At 40.0% G+C, this 18,960-nt stretch overlaps 1 protein-coding gene across 11 annotated transcripts in view; it reads right to left on the bottom strand.

The window, feature by feature from the left end:
- The window catches only part of ATXN2 (ataxin 2), a 55,056-nt gene that overhangs the window by 30,800 nt on the left and 5,296 nt on the right, over positions 1-18,960 (bottom strand). For all 11 annotated transcript variants that reach the window (XM_027689640.1, XM_027689646.1, XM_027689642.1 and 8 more), the window contains exons 2-7: positions 13,340-13,376; positions 11,665-11,724; positions 10,916-10,987; positions 10,553-10,703; positions 3,299-3,423; positions 2,019-2,110 (exon numbers count right to left, since the gene is read on the bottom strand). In XM_027689640.1, coding sequence (XP_027545441.1) covers positions 2,019-2,110; positions 3,299-3,423; positions 10,553-10,703; positions 10,916-10,987; positions 11,665-11,724; positions 13,340-13,376 — 537 coding nt within the window. The remainder of the gene's footprint in view (positions 1-2,018; positions 2,111-3,298; positions 3,424-10,552; positions 10,704-10,915; positions 10,988-11,664; positions 11,725-13,339; positions 13,377-18,960) is intronic.

Here is an 18,960-nt window from a genome sequence, read left to right as displayed (position 1 = left end):
TGAAAGACATAACTAGAGATGGGATTGTACCTGGCACCTCTTTCTGTCCACCCTTCTTGTTTTTTACCTGTCCTAATTTTTGTTCAAGTGTCAGGTTTTACAAAACCCCTTTTTCCCCTGATTTTGAGCTCCAAAAGTTGTTCCATCCAACCTTACTTTAGAATAAACTCCATAAAAACACAGACCACAGCTGAGGCTTGGCCCATGCTCTGCTGGACATTATATAACCACTACTGCTCATATTTTGAATCATATACAGAAGAAAACCAAAGAAAGTAGGTGGAGATACAAGCCAAGTATGTAATAATATATGCAAAACTACTCAAGTGTTGGTGGTAGAACTAGGAAAACAAGTGGCTTTGCCAAATTCCAAGCCAGCACTCGGCCACTGCATCGCAAGTTCTTTCCCCACACACGTATTTTTGGCCAGTCAAGACACCTACTGACCTTATCAATGGGAACTGCAAGAATATTAAATCAAAACCTCGCCCTTCAGCATAAAGCCTTGGCTCAAATAAGGTTTGCACAAACACAAACCTGATCATGAGCCTCACTGACCTTGTGTTGGGAACATAAGGAAGGAGAATACCCAATAATCCTCACTTATCTAAAGTGACTGAAGAAAAGGAAGGGATGTATTGCAACCTAACAGGCAAAGATTGATTCTGTGTTTTCTATGAGATGAGAGAAAGGGGATGGACAAGATGACATTGTTCAGAACCCTGGTGATGACAGAAGCAGCTGATTAATACATTTACTGAACCCAAACTTGTACCTTGATGCAGTTTGACAAACTATACCTGCTAATGTTTAGCTCTAGCAAGAGAAAACAATCAAACAATAAATCCTTTACAATCCTGCAGCTGCACATCTAAGCATTTATCAACACTGCTGCTCATCACAGAGTTGGAAAATCAGGAAAAGAGCCTCCCAGTCGCAAGTTGCTTGACTAGGGAAAAAAATGGAATTAATTTAAAGCCACCTTCATGTTTTTAATCTGTTTCCATTAATATCCAGAGAGCAGAAAGATGGAAGACTAAAGTTCAAAAGTACAAAAAGTACTTAGAGCAGTGAAGGGAAGGAAAGAACAGCTTCCCCAGGATTCAAACATAAGCCGATTAGGACACTTTGATTATCACCATGTTACAGGTCTGTTTGAACCAAACAGGAAAATCAAACTGCTGAACCAGAGACCTGCAGACAAAGTGCACACCGAAAAATCAAAATATCCACTGCCATTCCTTGATATTCAAAAAGAAGTTTCTTCTTTGGGGGTTAAAAGAGTGGGGAAACACTAAAGACATTTCAGAATGGCTGCTGAACATCTGCAGTCCATTTGTGTTGCAGTTGCAGTGAACATTATAGCTGCAGACTATTGGGAATAAATCCACACTGCCAGAGCAGCCAGAGCAGGCTTTACACTACTTCTATATCACAGTTTTTATATTATTATTTATATATAAATTTTATAATTTATATTATATATAAGGATTGTCATTTATGTTTATATTCCAGTTATTATATTGTAACTAAAACTTTAGTTTAGAGCTGGACAAGTCTGCTAAACAAGTCATCCCCAGCACACAACCCCCCCCTCGGTTATCAGCAACTTTTCCACATTCCAGTATCTTCCAGATCAATTGTCTCAATAAAATTAGGATTTAGTCAAACTGCTCTGCTGGGTTAAACAAAACCTATAGGTACAGCAGCTACATAAAGACAAACTCCCAGTTTTCCACCCTATTCCTGGAATAAATAAGCATTATTACATGCCTAAATTCAGCAAACGTTGCAATGGGAATGAGCTGTGCCCATTTAAGGGAATATATAAAGATTTCTACATCAAACTATTCACAGAACGCTGGCAAGGTTTCTTAAGCACTATTCATTCATTGCTTTTTCAGTTATTTGAGTCCACAGCTTCACAAACTATGCAAAATTAGCTGCAGAATGTAAAGTTTGTCAAACCAGGGAGAACATTAAATACAAATCTAATAACAAAATATTTTGGAACTTACGTATAAGAAGATAAACTGCTGTCATAAGTTGATACTACACCATAATTTTCTTCATTGTAACGAAACATGTCATTGGGATCCCATCCATTAGACTAGAAGAAAATGATGCTTGTTTTTCAAAATGACACTGGAAACACATTCCCTTAAAATTAAGGGTTGATGGCAGAAGTTAAACCTTCTGCCTTTTTTCCTGGGCCTATGAATTCACTGTCCAGATAACAAAGTTATAAAGCCACAATTTACTTCCTGGAAATTTGCTCATAAGATGCAGATTTTACCTTTAAAAGCCAGTTTCTGGGTGTATTTGTGTGGGTTTTGAGGGTTTTTTCTAAATACATACCCACTTTATACTAGAGTAATACTGGCTAGCAAGAAATGCACACATTAATGTCTTTTTGCCTTTTCCAAAAGGTGCAAATTGACAGTTCTGACTATTAGAAACATCTCTTGTGGCAAGTGCTGCAACTTTTCAAATGCACTAATGTAATTACCTGAGACCCAGCACAGGCTCAAGACTCCTGTTGATCTGCACAACCTCCCCCCTTCAGTAAAATTGCTATTGCAGCACCCAAGCACAGCAAGAAATGTTTTGAATATTTTATAAAAGCACTGACAGTATTGAGTGTTCTAATAAATCTCAATAAACTGACAGGAGAACTGTTCTACCCAAATATGCTCCACAGTAACAGGAGCAGATTCTCCTCTAATCAGTACCATTGTTTAACACGCTGCAATCTGAATACCTTGCTAAAATAATGCATTCTTGAGTAAAAGCTGGCTATGATATACAAAGAAATGGCATTGGAGACCATACTCCTCATCTAATGGTTCATAATCTACTAAAATTGTATCTGTGCTTGGGTTCAGACTTCCATCCATTTCCCCATGTGAAGCCCAGCGACACTGAGCTGAGCACAATCTCCCCGTCCTTTCCAAAAGCAGTGACAGTCAGGCAGGGATGCTCTGATTAAACATAAATCACTTTGCTGTATTGCTGAATTTGGGGGCCTTAACAAAAGCTGCTCTTTCTGCCAGTCCCTGAGCCCAACACGTCTCTCACCACAGCAGCTGCCATTTGTCAATATTTGCCACGAGTGGCATTTGAAATCCAGCTTTTCTTATTCAAATTGGTAAAAAGTACTGTGGCAGCTGCTGGCAAAGACTGAACATCCACCATCACAGTGCAGGACAGCGATTTTACTCTGAAGTTCATTACTAGATTAAAATTAAGGAATTCTTTCAAGGCTTCTTTTCAGAGAGCATAAAAAAGCATCACTCACCACATCTGTCTCCAGTGCCTCGAGCTCCTCGGAAGCCGTGTTCTCTCCTCCATCCCATGGTTCAAGATCCTTTTCCTTGTGTTCTCCATTAACTTTAGCACTGATGGCTGAATCAGTAAAAGCATCTGCAACAGAGCAGGGAGGGATGGGGGTGAAATCAGTTGGAAAAGTACGCTGGTTTTTATCTGAGGAACAACCAAAAACAGCTCAATCACAGGCTCAATGATCATCAATCCCCTTCTCTTGCAGCTGCTGTGTTCGACAGGACATTAGAAAGGTGCCTACTTTAAGTTTATAATAACTATGGAAGTCCAGACTAACTTCTAATACATCAAAGAACAGAATTATTTTCGGTTATTTCAAAATATTTTACACCAACTACATGAATATTTGGGGAAAAAAAGAAAAAAAGACTGAGGATCCCTGTTCTTCTAGAAAACCCAAGGCTTGTATAATACAATTTTCCAACCAGCCCACACAACTGCACACTAAAACACTGTGCAAATATCAAAAAAGCATGAACCCAATCCCATTCCCTGAATGGGTAAACTACAATTTTCCCTTCAAATATCTGAATTTTTTCTATTTCCACAACTCCTCAACACACCAACATGCACACACACATTCCCTGGGACATGAATAGAGGTGTCTTCCCTCCTGACAAAGCTTTTCCAAGCAGCAGCTCACCCAAATCCCACAGAAATATTCAGGAACTCTCTCCCTCTTGCTCCCACCAACATATGAGAATAAATAACCAGAAAGGTTCCACTATTGTTTAAAAAAATTATGAAAACATAAAGAAAAAAAAAAGGGACCACAAGCTATTTTTTTACTTGTTCATGTTTCATTCAAGCCAGACTTAAGAAGGAATAATACCAGAATATTGAAAATGCTGTATAAAAATATCCAAAGCCACTCACCAAGGAAGCCAAGCTTTTATATTTGTAAGCAACTACATCTCAGAGCTGCCATCCTTAAGCAGAGCTTCAAAAAATCAAATTAGCCTGTTATAAGCTTTCAAATAAATAAATCAGCCTAATATAAGTAAGTCTTCAATCCAGAATTTCCTATTATCCTTTACTGATAAAATAAGGAGCAAACATTTCAGACCCTTAGAAAAGCTGGAATCAAACCACCAGGCAGTGCCAGATACAGAAAAACATGGCCTAAATTAACTTTTGGCAAGATCTAAAAATCTTCCTAAGAAAAATGGACTTTAAAGCTCTTATGAAAAGAATTCACAACATATGAAGTTGGCCACTGATGTAACAGCTTTTACACAATCACTGAAGATGTTCTAAAGAGAGGCTGCCGACACTGCTTATTATTCCTGTTTTACCCAATTTCACAGTGAAGTTCTGCATTTATTGGTATGATCTGGCATGAAAATTAACTGTGCTGAGCCTGTCTAATAACATCCAGCACTATCCCATGAAATGCTCACTCAACCCATACACAAAGAACTGTGGGGAAGCAATTAAACATTGTTAATGAGCTTATATGAAACAAAACGTGCCCCTGCCCTACCTATGTGCTGATCCCAAATTTCACTCACTTCAACTGTCCAGAAGAGCTAAAAACCCAGGCTGACAACAGAAATCACCAACTAATTGCAAGATCCTCTACACGATCCTGCCAAGTCCCACATGCACAAACAAAGAGATTAACTTTCTGTTATATATTATGGGAACAAAAGCATTATGAAAGGCAAGATGCAGAGACACAGTGACTGACAAAAATTACCTGTTTCTGAAGGAACTACAACAGATACGGAAAGAGAAGGAGTTGGAAGACATCAGATACAAATTCAGGTGGAGTTTTTTATATTATATGGCTGAATTCAGGCAGAGCTGAACTCTTGAGTTCCTCTCACAGAATTAATCAAACATCTCCCACCTTGCAAAGATCATTTTCATAGTAAAACCTCAGTAATGTTCTCACTATTAACAGCCCCATTTTGCTTCACAAAGGAACCCAAACTCCTCCAAATAACCTACAGATTTCTAAGTTATTCCAACCTGAAAACATCTCTGTTTCCCTTCACACAAACAACTTCTAAAATATACTGTATTATAGTATATACTATATATATGTTCAAATGTCTTCTGAAACTACACAGCAACACAGTGCTACAATCCACAGTTAAGCAGTAGCTAAAAAGCACATTTTTAAGGCTCTTTTATTTGAAACTCTACATGTACCTTTTCAATACTCTGTAGTTAATTCTGCCTTAACCCAGACAAACCAGAGCTGCTCCTGTCCCAGCCATCCTTAATTCAGTGTTTCAAGTCTGATCCACTCAGATTGGACATTTTACAGCAAGTGCAAGTTGGAGGCTGCTTACGGCACTTGGAAAACTGTGAACTTTGTTTCTACCTCTCTGGGAGTACAGGGAACTCTTCTCCACTGAGATTAGATAAATATGAGTTAGGAGGCCTAATGGAGACAATCTGTGTTTCACAGCACTGTTTCCTTCATTTCTATTAAATTCCTTCAGGCAAACTCCACACAACTGTGCCATTTTGGATACAGTGAATAAAATATCAGCTTAACAAGACTCATCTACTCAACCCACTAATTTTCTTATTTAAACAGCCACATAAACATCCAGCAGTGCTGTTATTGTAATGACACAGATGAACTGAGGGAAAAAACGAGTCAAAACAAAAACTCTCCTATCTACCAAATGCTACAGGTCTGAATAAGATGGGTACAGTCACTGCTCAGCTTCCTAGTAGAATCCAGTATATCATGGGGCACAGGAACCTTCACTACTCTGCATTTCTCATTTTAGAATGACAGTCACAAGTGAGACTGCACCAGTTTAACCTCTACAACTTAAAGAAAATCCAAAGTTAGGAGAAATTACAGCTACAAAGGCAGACTTCCAGTCAGACAATATGGTCTCCAGAGCATCCAGGCAAAGTTTAAATGTAGCAGAACGGTACCTCAAGGCACAGATCACTATTTTCCTGGAACAAACAGCCTGGCAGACACACGGGAGACCAAGATTAAAAACCCAGCAAGTCAAACAAGCCTCCATCGAAATTAATGAGCAACGAGATTAAGAACGTATGTAAAAAATTCTAAAAATAAAAGTTTCCAAAACAAAAACACTGCTCTTAAGATTATTAGTAAAGTAGGAGCTAAAACATGAGCTGCTGCTCCAAGTGCTGACTGGCAGAGTAATAACAGACAAGACACTGCACAAGCTCAGCCTCCCCTTATCTGGTGCCTCTTATCTCTGAGCTGTTGAAGGAGCAATTCACATGACACCTTGACATGGCCAAATTTTTAATCAATCCCTTTTCTACACCGTAAAACCCAAGTTAAAGATCAAACAAAACCTGGTGAAACAAAGGGCTGGAGCTGTAACACTCAATTAGTCCCCACTGCTTCTGTACCTGCTTAATGTGACATTTCCTAAGCAAAGGAGTTGGGTATCAAGGATCTGCTTCTTGTTTTAAAGCCTGGTAACTGGAAAAAAAATCCCAAGGACAGGAGAAAATCACAGTAACACAAATTAAAAATATACATTCTGCGAAAAACTCAGCTTGGGCAAATTCTTCAAGTATGTGCCATTAAATGAGTTAAAGAAAAAAGTGCCAGAATAGAGCAATTAGGAGTCAGGGTTTAATTAACTTCAGTGTCCAATGTGCTCGTTCCCACAAACATATTTTGAGCTACTAATGGTGAAGAGCACAAATATGCAATTAAGTGCAAGTCTGCAGTTCAAATGCCATGAAACCCATCGTTGCCAAAGGTGCTGATGCTCACACTGAAGCTCTGATCAAGCCTAAGCAAGGCCCAAAGTAAACTGAGCTTTCACCTTAAAGGTTTCAACAGTAAACTCTCATTTGTTTTGTGACTACTTACTACTGATTTGAAACATTAAAACCAGTTACCACCAGCTCTGCTGAGCCAACATTTCCTTCCTTTGTTCATAAGATGCCTACTGCTATTCCCCTTGCAACACTTTCCCTGGAAGGAGGCCACTTGCAGTGCTAATTCAAGGAAAAGCCTTAACAGCCAATTCTCTTCTGCCTTGTTTTTCATTGCATTTGTGATATTTTTCTCAGATGTAGCAACAGTGCCAAAACCCAATAAAAACATTGTAGAAATCTTTTACTTTAACAGTAGTTATGATGTTTCAATTGTCCTGTCTTTTAAGAGAAGCCAAGAAGGCAACTCCAAAGCCATGGTGAAATTTGAATCATATGCAAACCAGCACTATCAGTGTTTAGGGCTCCAGGAAACACTGCTGGAAGCTTCTTCTGTAAAACCAGATCACGCAGCAGCTCTGAGATCTCAGCACTCAAGAGGTGAAGCAGAAAGATGTGACGTGTTAATGCACAGCTCAGGATTTCAACTCGCACCTCAGAGCGGGTCTGGAGCAGCTCATTTCCAGTGCTCACGCAGAACTCGGTGTCAGTCCCAATTTAAAGGCAGACAGAACAGTCTGAAAGGGGGTGATGGGTGTAACACAGCTTCACTTGAGTTTTCCAAAGCATGTGTCATTCATCAGCCTGTACTGCAGCAAACCTCAGTTCCACAGAGACCTCAGGTGATCCTTTCCATTCCTTTCGAAGCCTAACAAGCATCTGCACAAGCAGAAACGTCTGTGCAGACTGACAGAGCTGCAAATACAGGCCTGGGAAGTGGGGACAGATTTACTTTTTAAACATTAACTGCTACAACACCCCTGTCCACACAGACCTAAAAGTTTTTCTTCCAATTTCTACAATCTGGGCAGACACCACTCTTTCTCCAGTGGTGCATTTGAAGGTGCAGTGTCATGCTTGCCACAAATCTACCTGTGCTGCTCTCAATTTCACCCACCCCAAGCCTGGTGTTCCCTCCCCTGAACTCTGATGCAGTTGCAGGACGAGTTATCAGCTCCTGCCCCAAAGCTGCACCGCTCTGATAGCACTGGGAGCTGCCTGGCAGGCTCTGCTGGATGGTTCTTCACACAACTGTATTTTCCTCTCTTCTCCATCCCATTCCCTTTCTCCCTGTTGCTTTTTCCCAGTTCTCTTCCAGTCTCTACTGCCCGACTTGTGACTCAATCCAGTGAACATCTTCAGGAGTCTTTTGCCCAAAGTCCTCCAGCCCAGCAGAGAACAAATGCCAGGATAAAAATCCACAGTATTTCAGATACTGAACTGGGAAACCAGAATGCACTAAAATTTTCAAAACACAAATTTCTGCAGAAACTTAGTTTAGTTCTAGGGCTCCCCAAAAGTCCAGCAGCCTCCTAAGGGGTAAGAAACTACACACAGAGATCCCAATAAACCTTATTCCAGGTGAGACTGACAACAATCCCTACTCTAGGTAAGCCTCTCAACAGAGAGCCTGTGAAGTGCCCCTTTCTTGGACTACATTTTTAAAGCAGAGAAAGCCTTTCCAATCAAATATTTCCAAATTGTCTCCTTACTTGTCTGTGAAAGCCAAAAACCACAGAGGGTTAGACAATTTAAAGGTATTTGTCCCTGTCCCACTTTGAGCACCAGGCAGTGACAGTTCCAAGACAAGGAGCACCATCTCCCCACCCAGGAGTTTAGACTCAGTTTTCACTGTGAATCACAGGCTTCTCTGACCCACTGCCATGAAGATTTGGGTTTATTCACATGAACAAAAGGCCAGCAGTTCCTGTGTGCACACTCACACACTTCCATTCTTTTGAATCCTTGCTTATTTAATTACCCAGGAAGCAGAAAGCCCCTCACTGCTCTCATGTGAAGGTGTGATCAGAGTTACACTTTCCAGTGTCATTTCAAGATAACACATTTTTGAGACAAAATGGAAAGCAGATTAATTTACCCACTACGAGTTATCAAGTTTTGCAGCCTTCCAGTTTATCTTGCTCCAAGTCTCTACAGCTTTATTTCAACTCTCCTCTCCAGTACTTAAGAGATTTACACTCCAAGATATTCTACCTAATAAAGTGAACTGAGGGACTGCTCGACCTGAAGCAGTCATTTTCTTCTAGAAAATGTCCATTCCTAGAAGCAGGTGCATATTTTTCCTTCAGTCTGTTCAAAATCTATAAAGACTGGAGCCCTATTTGCATTAATATTAAAGTGAAGTTCATAGCAGACCCATTATAAAACAGCTCTTGTGTAATTTAAATTCCAAGTCCCATCCAGAACCTGGAACCTATCTGCATTTCAATGCTACACTTGCTCTGACATTATGCATCATCTTCTGGGAAAAGAAAAATTCCTTGAAAAAAAAACCAAAACAAACCTCTCATTCTTCAGTTTCAAATCAGGCAAGAACATCCACACAAGGTGAAGAGAGAAAGATCTCATTAAATGTCCTCTGTCCCTACACATCTCTAAGTCTCTGATAATGGGAATAAAACATGTTGCAATAACCACTGAGCTCCCAGAGAGAGTTGTTAATCAACCTGTAAATGTACACATATACAATTCCACCCCACACACAAAGCTGTGCATTTGCTTTTATTCCTTATCCCAGCAAATCAGCAACACAGGCAGAAAAACCCTTTAAATTTGCTGCCCAAAAGAGAGAAATTTGCACAGGAATTGAGTTGTCTGACTTATGAGACTCTCAGGTTCCAGAAAAATAATTAGGGGCTTGGAGGTCACACAGTAAAAGTATGAAAACTGCCTGACTGTCTGTAAAATAATTTAATTTTGACAGTTTCAAGCCATGTCTTCAAGATTTTAAGACCTGCCTGCCACCCCACAAGGTTCTTCTGTATTCTGGAAAGCCTACAAGTCTACAAGGAGCAAAGCAGAAATTAAAAACACAAGTCGAGGATTTTTAAAGATCTTTTAGCTCTGTTTGCAGTAGTATTTTTAGAATATTTCAGTGAATGCATGTTTACATACAGAAGTTAACTCAATATAGACTTTGTATCTAAATCAACTCTGAAAAAGAATCTTTTTCTAAAGAATTTGTGTCTTCACGGATTCTTGTATAACATTTAACAGCGTAATTTAGAAAAGATATTTATCAAAAAAAGAAGTCGACCTCCCATAGAATCTATAAAATGGTTTGTAAAACCACGAAAGCTTTGCTTTCCAGACATCAAAGCCAAGTGGCCTCACAAAGGTTCTGCAACCTATTTAAAACATATTTGATAAATTTGAGATTTCAGGAGTTTTGCACTCGTTAAGAATTAAGAATATGAATGTGAACTTTAATTTTTGGATCCTAAAGCACCTACTTTGAAAAAACCTTGACTTATGATCTCATGACAACGAACAATTTTAAAAACAAATATACCTCTTCTGGCATAATTGGTATCCATATCCTTAAAATGCACCATCACAAAATCTGAAGACTTGAACAGGATACTCTCCAGAATGTCTTCACGTTTTGGCCCCAAACTGGATTCTGCAGTTTTCCGATGAGCAGCATCAACCACCAAATCACACTGTGGGACACACAGAAAGGCTCTGAATTAATGCATCATCAGCCACTCAATAAATTCACTTACTTGCAAAAAACCCCAGACATTTACAATCTGCTTGTGCAAGTAGTCAAAATAATTCACAGTAAATATTTGAATTAAACAAAATATTCACATTTCAATCACACACTGATTATCAGGAGCTTAAAAATAGAGTCAAAATGTCAAAAAATTACCTTAGGACTGTAGGTTTTAAAAACTCCTTCATATATACCACCATTTTTCACCTGTACTTCACATTTGGATCCCTAGAACGCAAGAAAAATGAAAATATAACTTTCTACGAGACAAATGACATTTCAGTGATTTTCTTAAACATGTATTCCTTACATAAGTGCACTGTGTAAAAAACCAGCTCAATTTTCAGTCAGATCTCCTCATTCAGCACCTGCCAATTTATAGACACACTGCTGTGCTCTGCAGCTGCAAACAGCTGGGTGTGCATGTGCTGCTCTGTAGGGATTTAAAGATACTCACAGGAGCATATTTGGTTCTTACAAGACTCTTGACCAGTTAAAGCACAAAGAAGTTTTGCTGAAAACCAAGATCTGTGCATGTGTGGGTACAAAAAAGGATAAAAGCTTAACCTGGACTCAAGGAGATGTGGGACTTAATTTTGGCATGTCAGGACTTCCTTTAGAACCTGGGAGAAAGGGTTCTAATCCCTGCACACAGACCCATTTTATTTACCCATAACCTCTCTAAAAACAGAAAATTCAAAATATGACCAGTGCACCTAAGAAATCTGCTGTACCTCTGCAAATTAGAGCCTTTCTAAGTCAAAAAATACAGAATTACTGAGATCAAGTTGGCCGAAAGTGTCTAAAATTTAATATTCACTCCATCATATTACAATTACTGGACTAGTTAACAATTCTCTGTCACTTTAGGAACTGTTTTCCCGCTTCCAAACATGAAGACTTACAACAACTGATGTGAGTATGTGAACCATTCTCATGTTTGCATAGATGCCATCGAAAGAAATCTGAAAAATAAGAAAGAAATCGTGAATACAGGAGAAAAACTTGTAACAATTCTAAAATTCAGAGCACCCAAACCAACGCTGGCCTTCATATGAGTTCCTAGAAACACTGGTTCAAAGCCTTACTCAGGCAATATACATAGAATGTATATTTAAATATTATTATTAATATTGAATATGGCACAGGAGATTTCCAAAGGACCATAAGCCTTTCTCTGACCAATTAAAGATCTAACACCCTTCCAAACAAGATAAAAATCCCACTCAATAAACAAGGAAATATCACTCAATACTGAAATTCTCTGGCTGGTTGGGTGAAGCTCATGCACAGACTCGAGGGGTGTCAGCAGAGCTTTGTTTTCTGACTGGAAGAGCCCTGCTGACATCCCTCTCTGCCTTAAGAACCATCAAGAGCAAGGCACTCCAAGTGCTGCAGAAGTGAAAAGGTGCTTTCAGGCTGCTGAACCACATCTTTTCATCTCCCAGCCCTGATGACACCCATTAACAGGAGCCAAAGCCGTCAAATCGTCGAGCGCCAAATTGCTACAAACCCTGTTATTAAAACAGTCCAAAGTAATTCACTGCAGCACCAGGATCTGAAATCCTGACTGGGAGAGCTCACCAGGTACCACCAGGACACATTCACTGGTGAGGATGTCTGTGCTTTGTTGCAACATCTGGTATCTCTCCCTGTCAACCCTGTGCTTGTGAAACGAGCAGGGACCTCACCATATTCTGAGCTTTTCCACTGACAACACATCTTTTCAACTGTCAGCTCCTTAATCCACTTACTGCTGTGTGCCAGCCACTTCCCTGGGCTGCAAAGACACGTCTGAGGACACTCCTGTGCTCAGCACTCAGCACACAGGACATGAAGACCAACACTTGGATGTTGTTTAGTGTTTGCATATGGCCTTTTTCACCAGACTCCCTCAAAGCTTCTTTATTATTACTCAAGTGCCTTGATATTTTCAATAAACATTAATGTAAGTAAACTGTGGCCCTTTTAAACCTTCCTACTTCTGCTCCATTCCCCCAAATTAGCCATCTTTGAAAACCAGGCCAATAACGAATGGGCAAATATTTGATTGGTGCAGTTCATAGATCCACATCTTTAGCTCTAATAAAATGATGTTCTACAAGTCAAGCCACATCTATACTTCAGCCATACATAGCCTTGAGAATAACTAAAGTCATTGGGGGGAGGATAATACTGAGTTAGCAATTTTATAGTAAAGCTAAACAAAATAGTTATTTTTATTTAATTAAATGCTGTCTTAAATCTCTTTAAGGGAGAAGCCAATGTTAGAATCTCCAAATAGGAACTAGTTCAAAAAGCACTGCCTTAAGCTAAATGTTATTCACATCTACAACTAGAATTGCTGGAAAATGCAGAATATTTATGTAAGTGTAGTCAAAAGTTTAAGAGAACCTTCCCCCCTTCACCCTCCCAGGAGACTTAAATGAATGCAAGATGCTACTCTTTAGAAAATTGTATCTCAGTCTAAAGTATCCAAAGGAAAAAACTGGGAGAACATTCCAGTATCTGCTATTCTTATGTCTCTAAGTTGTTTCCTCTTACCAGGAGTGGTACAACGATGAGAAACCCCAAACTTACCGTAGGCTGAGGTGGTCCTTTGCCACTGCTGCGGCCTCTGGAATTAAACACACACAGGGGATGTGATTAAAACAACTGCCCAAACTGCTGCATTTCTTACCACGTAAGAATTCCAAACCCCATCTTAATGCAGAGTTGAGAATGGAATCAGGAAAACCAGCATTCCCGTAGAGCAGAACCTGACAATTACAGGCCCATTGAGTTCATCCTCCAAATTCCTGACCTGCCAGCAAGTGCCTTTAGCAGGCAGGGGGTTACTTACAATAAACTAAAGGAGAAAATGAAGAAAATACTAAGCCTGTGCCATTGTTCCAAATTCCAAACCTTACTGGCACACAAAACCAAACCTCAGTTCAGGCTCAATCCCTACTTAGGACGGGTCCTTCTCTGAGGCTCTGAACTTGTCACTGTGTCAGATGAAGGGCCACCCAAATAACTGAGGAGCCCTGGTTGTGAGGCTCTACCTACAGAGCTTGTTTCCAACTGCTCTCACAACCCAGCAAGATAAAGTAATTAAGTCTGTCCATCCCCTCAAAAACACTGACTCCTTTTAATGCAAATCTATGTGCAGCACTCAGGACACTTCCATAAGCTTTTACATTAACCTGGATGCTCGGGATACCCTGCAAACTGAGCTGGATCAGTCTGTGCCCTTCACCTCAGCCATCTGAGTCCCAAAACATCCCTGCAGCTGTTAAGTCCACAACAGCTCCAGTTCTTCAGATCCACTGATGTGTCTTAATTCTAAGTTCTTTCCTTGTACCAAGAAGTCCCAGTTTCAAATACTTCTCATAGTGATTTAGATTTATATTACAACTTCAGGAGTGCTCCAAGTGTAATGTGAGGCAAAATTAAGTCTTCTACTGAAAAAAAAATCAGTTTTTAAAATAGAACCACCTTATTGATGCACAACCATTTCATTAAAGAGACACAAAGAATCACGTCCATGTTTCAAAATATCCAAACAACACCGAAATCTAAATCCAACGGAATGTCATTGAATCACAGAATGGTTTGGGCTGGAAAGGATCTTAAAGATGATCTCAATCCAAGCCCCTGCCATGGGCAGGGACACCTTCCACTAGACCAGGTTGCTCAGAGGTCTTGAACACTTTCACTGAATGTCAACTGCATTCAAATGCTTTTGAAAACACCAATCTACCCCTCAAAATAACATGCCCTTAAAAATAAGGCTCATGGGACAGTCAAGAAATCAAAGGAACTTCTCTCCCATTGAACATAAATAACTCTCCAATAAATTCTGTAGAAATAAAGGCCATCAGAGAGCCATGAAAGGATTTAATAAAGAAAAAATGAAAATCCACTAAACTATCACCTGCCTCCTTTAGAAAACAAGTTTCTGCAACAAAATGTGGTCTCAGAGTATCCCCCACACTGGTGACATTTGCTGATGGCAGGACCTGCAGATCTGGGGGGTCCAGCAGGCATTCTCAGAACACTGCAGAATACTAATCTCACAGAAAAAACCCCAAATTCTAATGCAAATAACTTTTATTTAACTATCATCAACCTAAACTGTCCATAGAAGCTTCATAACTTGACCTTGCTCTGGAGACAAGAAACTCTCACCGTTTCCTAAACCTGCCATTTGTTAAATGGCAACCTGGAACAGTATTTTTGCATAATATTCAGAGGAATGATCCCTGTGTTTCTGAAAGTCATTTCACCAGATGAGAAACCCCCAAACAAGAGGTTCAGTCCAGTTCTGATCTGCCCTTCTATTACAATCAAAAATGGAACCACCACGGTCGCTCACAGAACTTGGCCAAAGTCAACCAATTTCAGCAGTTCCATCTGTTGGTCTCAAGGACAGCTACAAAAATGGTCAAAAAGGAAAGAGTTTGGTGCCTTTGCAATAGAAACCACCCCATTTTTAGTGGGATGGTTCTAAGTATTCTTAGAACTTAAATAACTGGGTTGCCAGACTGGTCAGAAAGTTTGGAGCATTCCCTGCAGGCATCAACCCAACTGTTCTGGATTTTCCATCTCTTACCACATTTCCAAAATCACTCTTCCTACCCACATTTCTTTAAGAAATAAACTGCTTGTGCACATCCATGTTGGCAAGAGGTCCCAACTTCTACATCAGCCAAGGGTTAAGGTACCTGCAGAAATTCTTTACGTTACTCTGATCTAACATATCTCTTTGAAGACCTGGCCTCTTTGTTTTCCAGCTTGTGTTAAACACAAACTATTGGAAAAAAAGGAAAGACATTCACCAAGATGAAAAAAATAAAGATATTCACCAATCCTATTCAACAATACAGCCAAAACTGTGTCTTCTCCTAAAACTGAGGCCATCAACTTGAGTTTCATATTCCAATAGGCGAAGACTCAAGTTCAAACTACCCTTTGACACATCTTTGATGTATCAAATGAAAAAAAAACACTTAAAACCTCTACAAAAGCAGAAAGCAAGTGGGTTTTGCCAGAAGTTTAACATAATTTAGAACAAGAGAGTAAAACTAAGAATGGGAGAATCCAGAAGGGTCAGTAGTAATTTGGCACTGCTATCTAAAACCCCATTTTCATTACAGCAAGTATGGAAAATTAAAAAAAAAAAAGCACTTTGTATTGCAGAAATGTGGTTAAAGGTAAACCTGGGCAGCTTGGCAAACCCAACCTGGAAACCCTTTGCTTTGTGGTAGCAAAGACATAAAATCAGATACTACAAAGTACCATCAAGCAATTACACTTAGTAGCCAACTCCTTCAGTCCAGCATTGACACCTGAAGAGTCAAAGTCTCCAGCAGGGCCCAAATGCTGCACAATAAATATTTTTCCCCAGCAGCAACTTGCACATTTTTTTCCATTTTTATGAGCATTTCCTACCCTATTCCTCACATCCCTCCTCCTCCCTATGTTTACATGCCAAGTAGAGCGTTTGTATAAGGAAAACAAGGTCACACATTTATATTTTCCCAGTTAAGTGAAAACTAAGGCAAGGGAAACAAAGTCCTGGATGTGAAAGAAAGTCTCAACTTTTCTCTCCAGTGGCATCTTCACTCTGAGACTAAGAAATAATTGCAATCACCCTGCAATTAATGCCTAGAGCAGAAGTGCAGCTACAAAGAGTACTGAATTTAAGAGTGAATGAATGTTTCTGGAGCACTGATCTTACTGCAGCTTGGAAAGCAAATTTACAGGATATTCTAAAGAATTCTAGTGCAGAGAGCTGGGAAAGCTTTTCTTCTGAGGGAGAAATCGGAAGTACAAGGTTTTATTTCAGTGTAGTGTTTGCCTGTATAAAGTCAAATGAATCGAAGTCGTCAATTAAGATTATGCAAGTCCTGCAGGTTTGTTTTCTGTAGTTTTTTCCCCCACTACTGACATCAATAATGTCAATTCCTGTTTCCACAAGAAATGACAGCTTCTGTAGCATCTGGATATGGAATAACCTGCCTCCAGTCTGACCCAGTGCACACCAGTAACCTGCTGATGGGCTTAGTCACTGTAGAACCTTCTTCATCTACATTGCCATGAATCAGTTGTTAAATTAAAAGTTACTCAAAATCAGGGATATAATATTATGCTGAAGTGCATTCTCAGTGATAAGGGAAGAGACCTGCAGGTTAACCAGGCATTTTGCTCAGCAGTTTTGCACAGTTGCACTAAAACCCACACAAAGATGTGAGAACAAACTAGAAACCCTCTGAATGGCACGTGTGATCAGCCCTCCAGAACAGTCACTCCCATTATATCCCAGTGCCTTGGCACTCAATATTCCCAGTTCCTTCAGTCTGAACAGGATTGACACCTCTCCTGCCCTTTACTAAAGCTTATAAAAAAGGATGTCAAGGAAAAAGGAAAATAAATGTTGGCAAGAAGTGTGTGTAGCTCGTTTTTGAGACATATCCATGGGATTGTTTCAGTTTTAATGGGAAAAGCCATTTTTATAGGGTAGTAATTTCGTGTCTTGTCAAATGACCCCCAAGTCCAGTTAGGCAAGAAAGTTACCAAAATGAAAAATCCCTTCTGCCACAATTGTAACCAAAACCTGAGTCTTTGCCTTCAGACAAAATAACAATGGGGGAAATTAATAACAAGAAAGGATGGAGAGCTTGGAGGAAGGCTGGGATGGATACAACTTCCAACCAGAGGGCAGCCAACCCCCCTGTGCTTGCATAAGGACAAAACTCAGACACAAAAAGCAGATGTTAGATAATGTTCTGACCAGCACAGGGAACAGGTTTGGGAACCAGGTCCACACTTTCCCTAACTACAGTTCATTGTGTTCTTGGCATCTCCCCTTCAGCCCAAGCCCACCTGCCATATCAAACCCAGCATTTCACTTGAGGCCTCTTCATAAAAAAGGTATTAATCTTTCTTTTTTTCTTGAACACCTCTAAAGATACCTTCATTTCTGATTTTTCCCCTTATGTAAAGGGAAAATAAGGGAAAATAATGAAAACCCCTGGAATGCCTTGTTTGTTCACACAAGATTTTACCTTTACCAATATGAAACAGAAATGTCCATCACTGTGAGCCCATGGAGACCAACACCCTCCACTCATGATCAGAGGTACAAGGACGAAAAGCTCAGCCCAATTCTTACAGCAATAAACTCCCAGCAGAAAATTAGGCCCAGGACAGCTAATTATCCATGAGCTTTCTGCACAAACTAAGCTTTTAAAAGCAACTTAGCCATGAAAAGTAACATTTTCTTGTATTTAAGGTAAGAAAGGGAATGCTAGGGCTGCAGGGAAATGAGCTGCTGGGAGGAAAGCTTGGAAAAAACTGGAGATGTTTGAAGTTTCTATTAAATAATACAATGCATCAAATTGGTATGAAGATGCAGGCCACCTAAATTTTGATTTTTTAAACAGAAAAGCCACTCAGCTTTTCATTTACATGGACAGATTTGCAGCACGAACCATCCTTGAATTTGTACTCCCAAAAAGACAGGACTTCTCTTCAGGACAGCAATAGGATAAGTTCTCTGAAGGTGTTCCATGGGGCTGTGGTTTTACAGACCCCTCATTCAGAAATAATTCAAAAAATTAACAGAAAAGAATGGGAAGACCTCTGTCAGTTGTTCAGCAGCCCCACCAGAACTCCCTAAGGAGTTCTGAGGTGGGATTTCTCCAGCAAAACTAAAAATACAGCACTGGTAGGAGAAAGCCAGTAGCTTTAAGACTAAACTTGGGAGTGAAATTGAAGTTCAAATGCCCAAATCTATACGGGCAGGTGCTCCCCATCAGACTGAATTTCAAAAAAATCAGCTGTGGGTTTTGTTGCCCTTCACGTTAACCTCTACAGTGCCACTGTGTGCTGGCAGGGACAGAGCACAGCAAACATCACGTCCAGCCCAATGCCACATGTAAAACCCATCAAATAGGTGCCCTGAGCTGCCGAGGTATTGTTGTTGTTATTTATTTTGTCCTTTTCAACCCTTCCAAAGCTCTTCCGCTTCCAGTTCCACGGGCTGGGAACAAAGTAAAGCCCCATTTCCAGTGATGTCCAACAATGGGGCCACTGTAAATTCCGTTTTATTGCCAGGGCCCAAAACTGAGTGGGAAGAAACGTCCAGCTGAGGAGGAAGACGAATAAAACTCGAAATGAAACTGCTCTGAGCAACCGTGACCTTCAGAACTGTTACC

Source organism: Neopelma chrysocephalum, unplaced genomic scaffold (genome assembly GCF_003984885.1).
Source record: "Neopelma chrysocephalum unplaced genomic scaffold, ASM398488v2 Primary Assembly neopelma1_77, whole genome shotgun sequence".
In the NCBI taxonomy this organism is placed as follows: domain Eukaryota; kingdom Metazoa; phylum Chordata; class Aves; order Passeriformes; family Pipridae; genus Neopelma; species Neopelma chrysocephalum.
The sequence above is the reverse complement of the archived record's forward strand: the minus strand, read 5'-3'. Positions and strand labels throughout refer to the sequence as shown.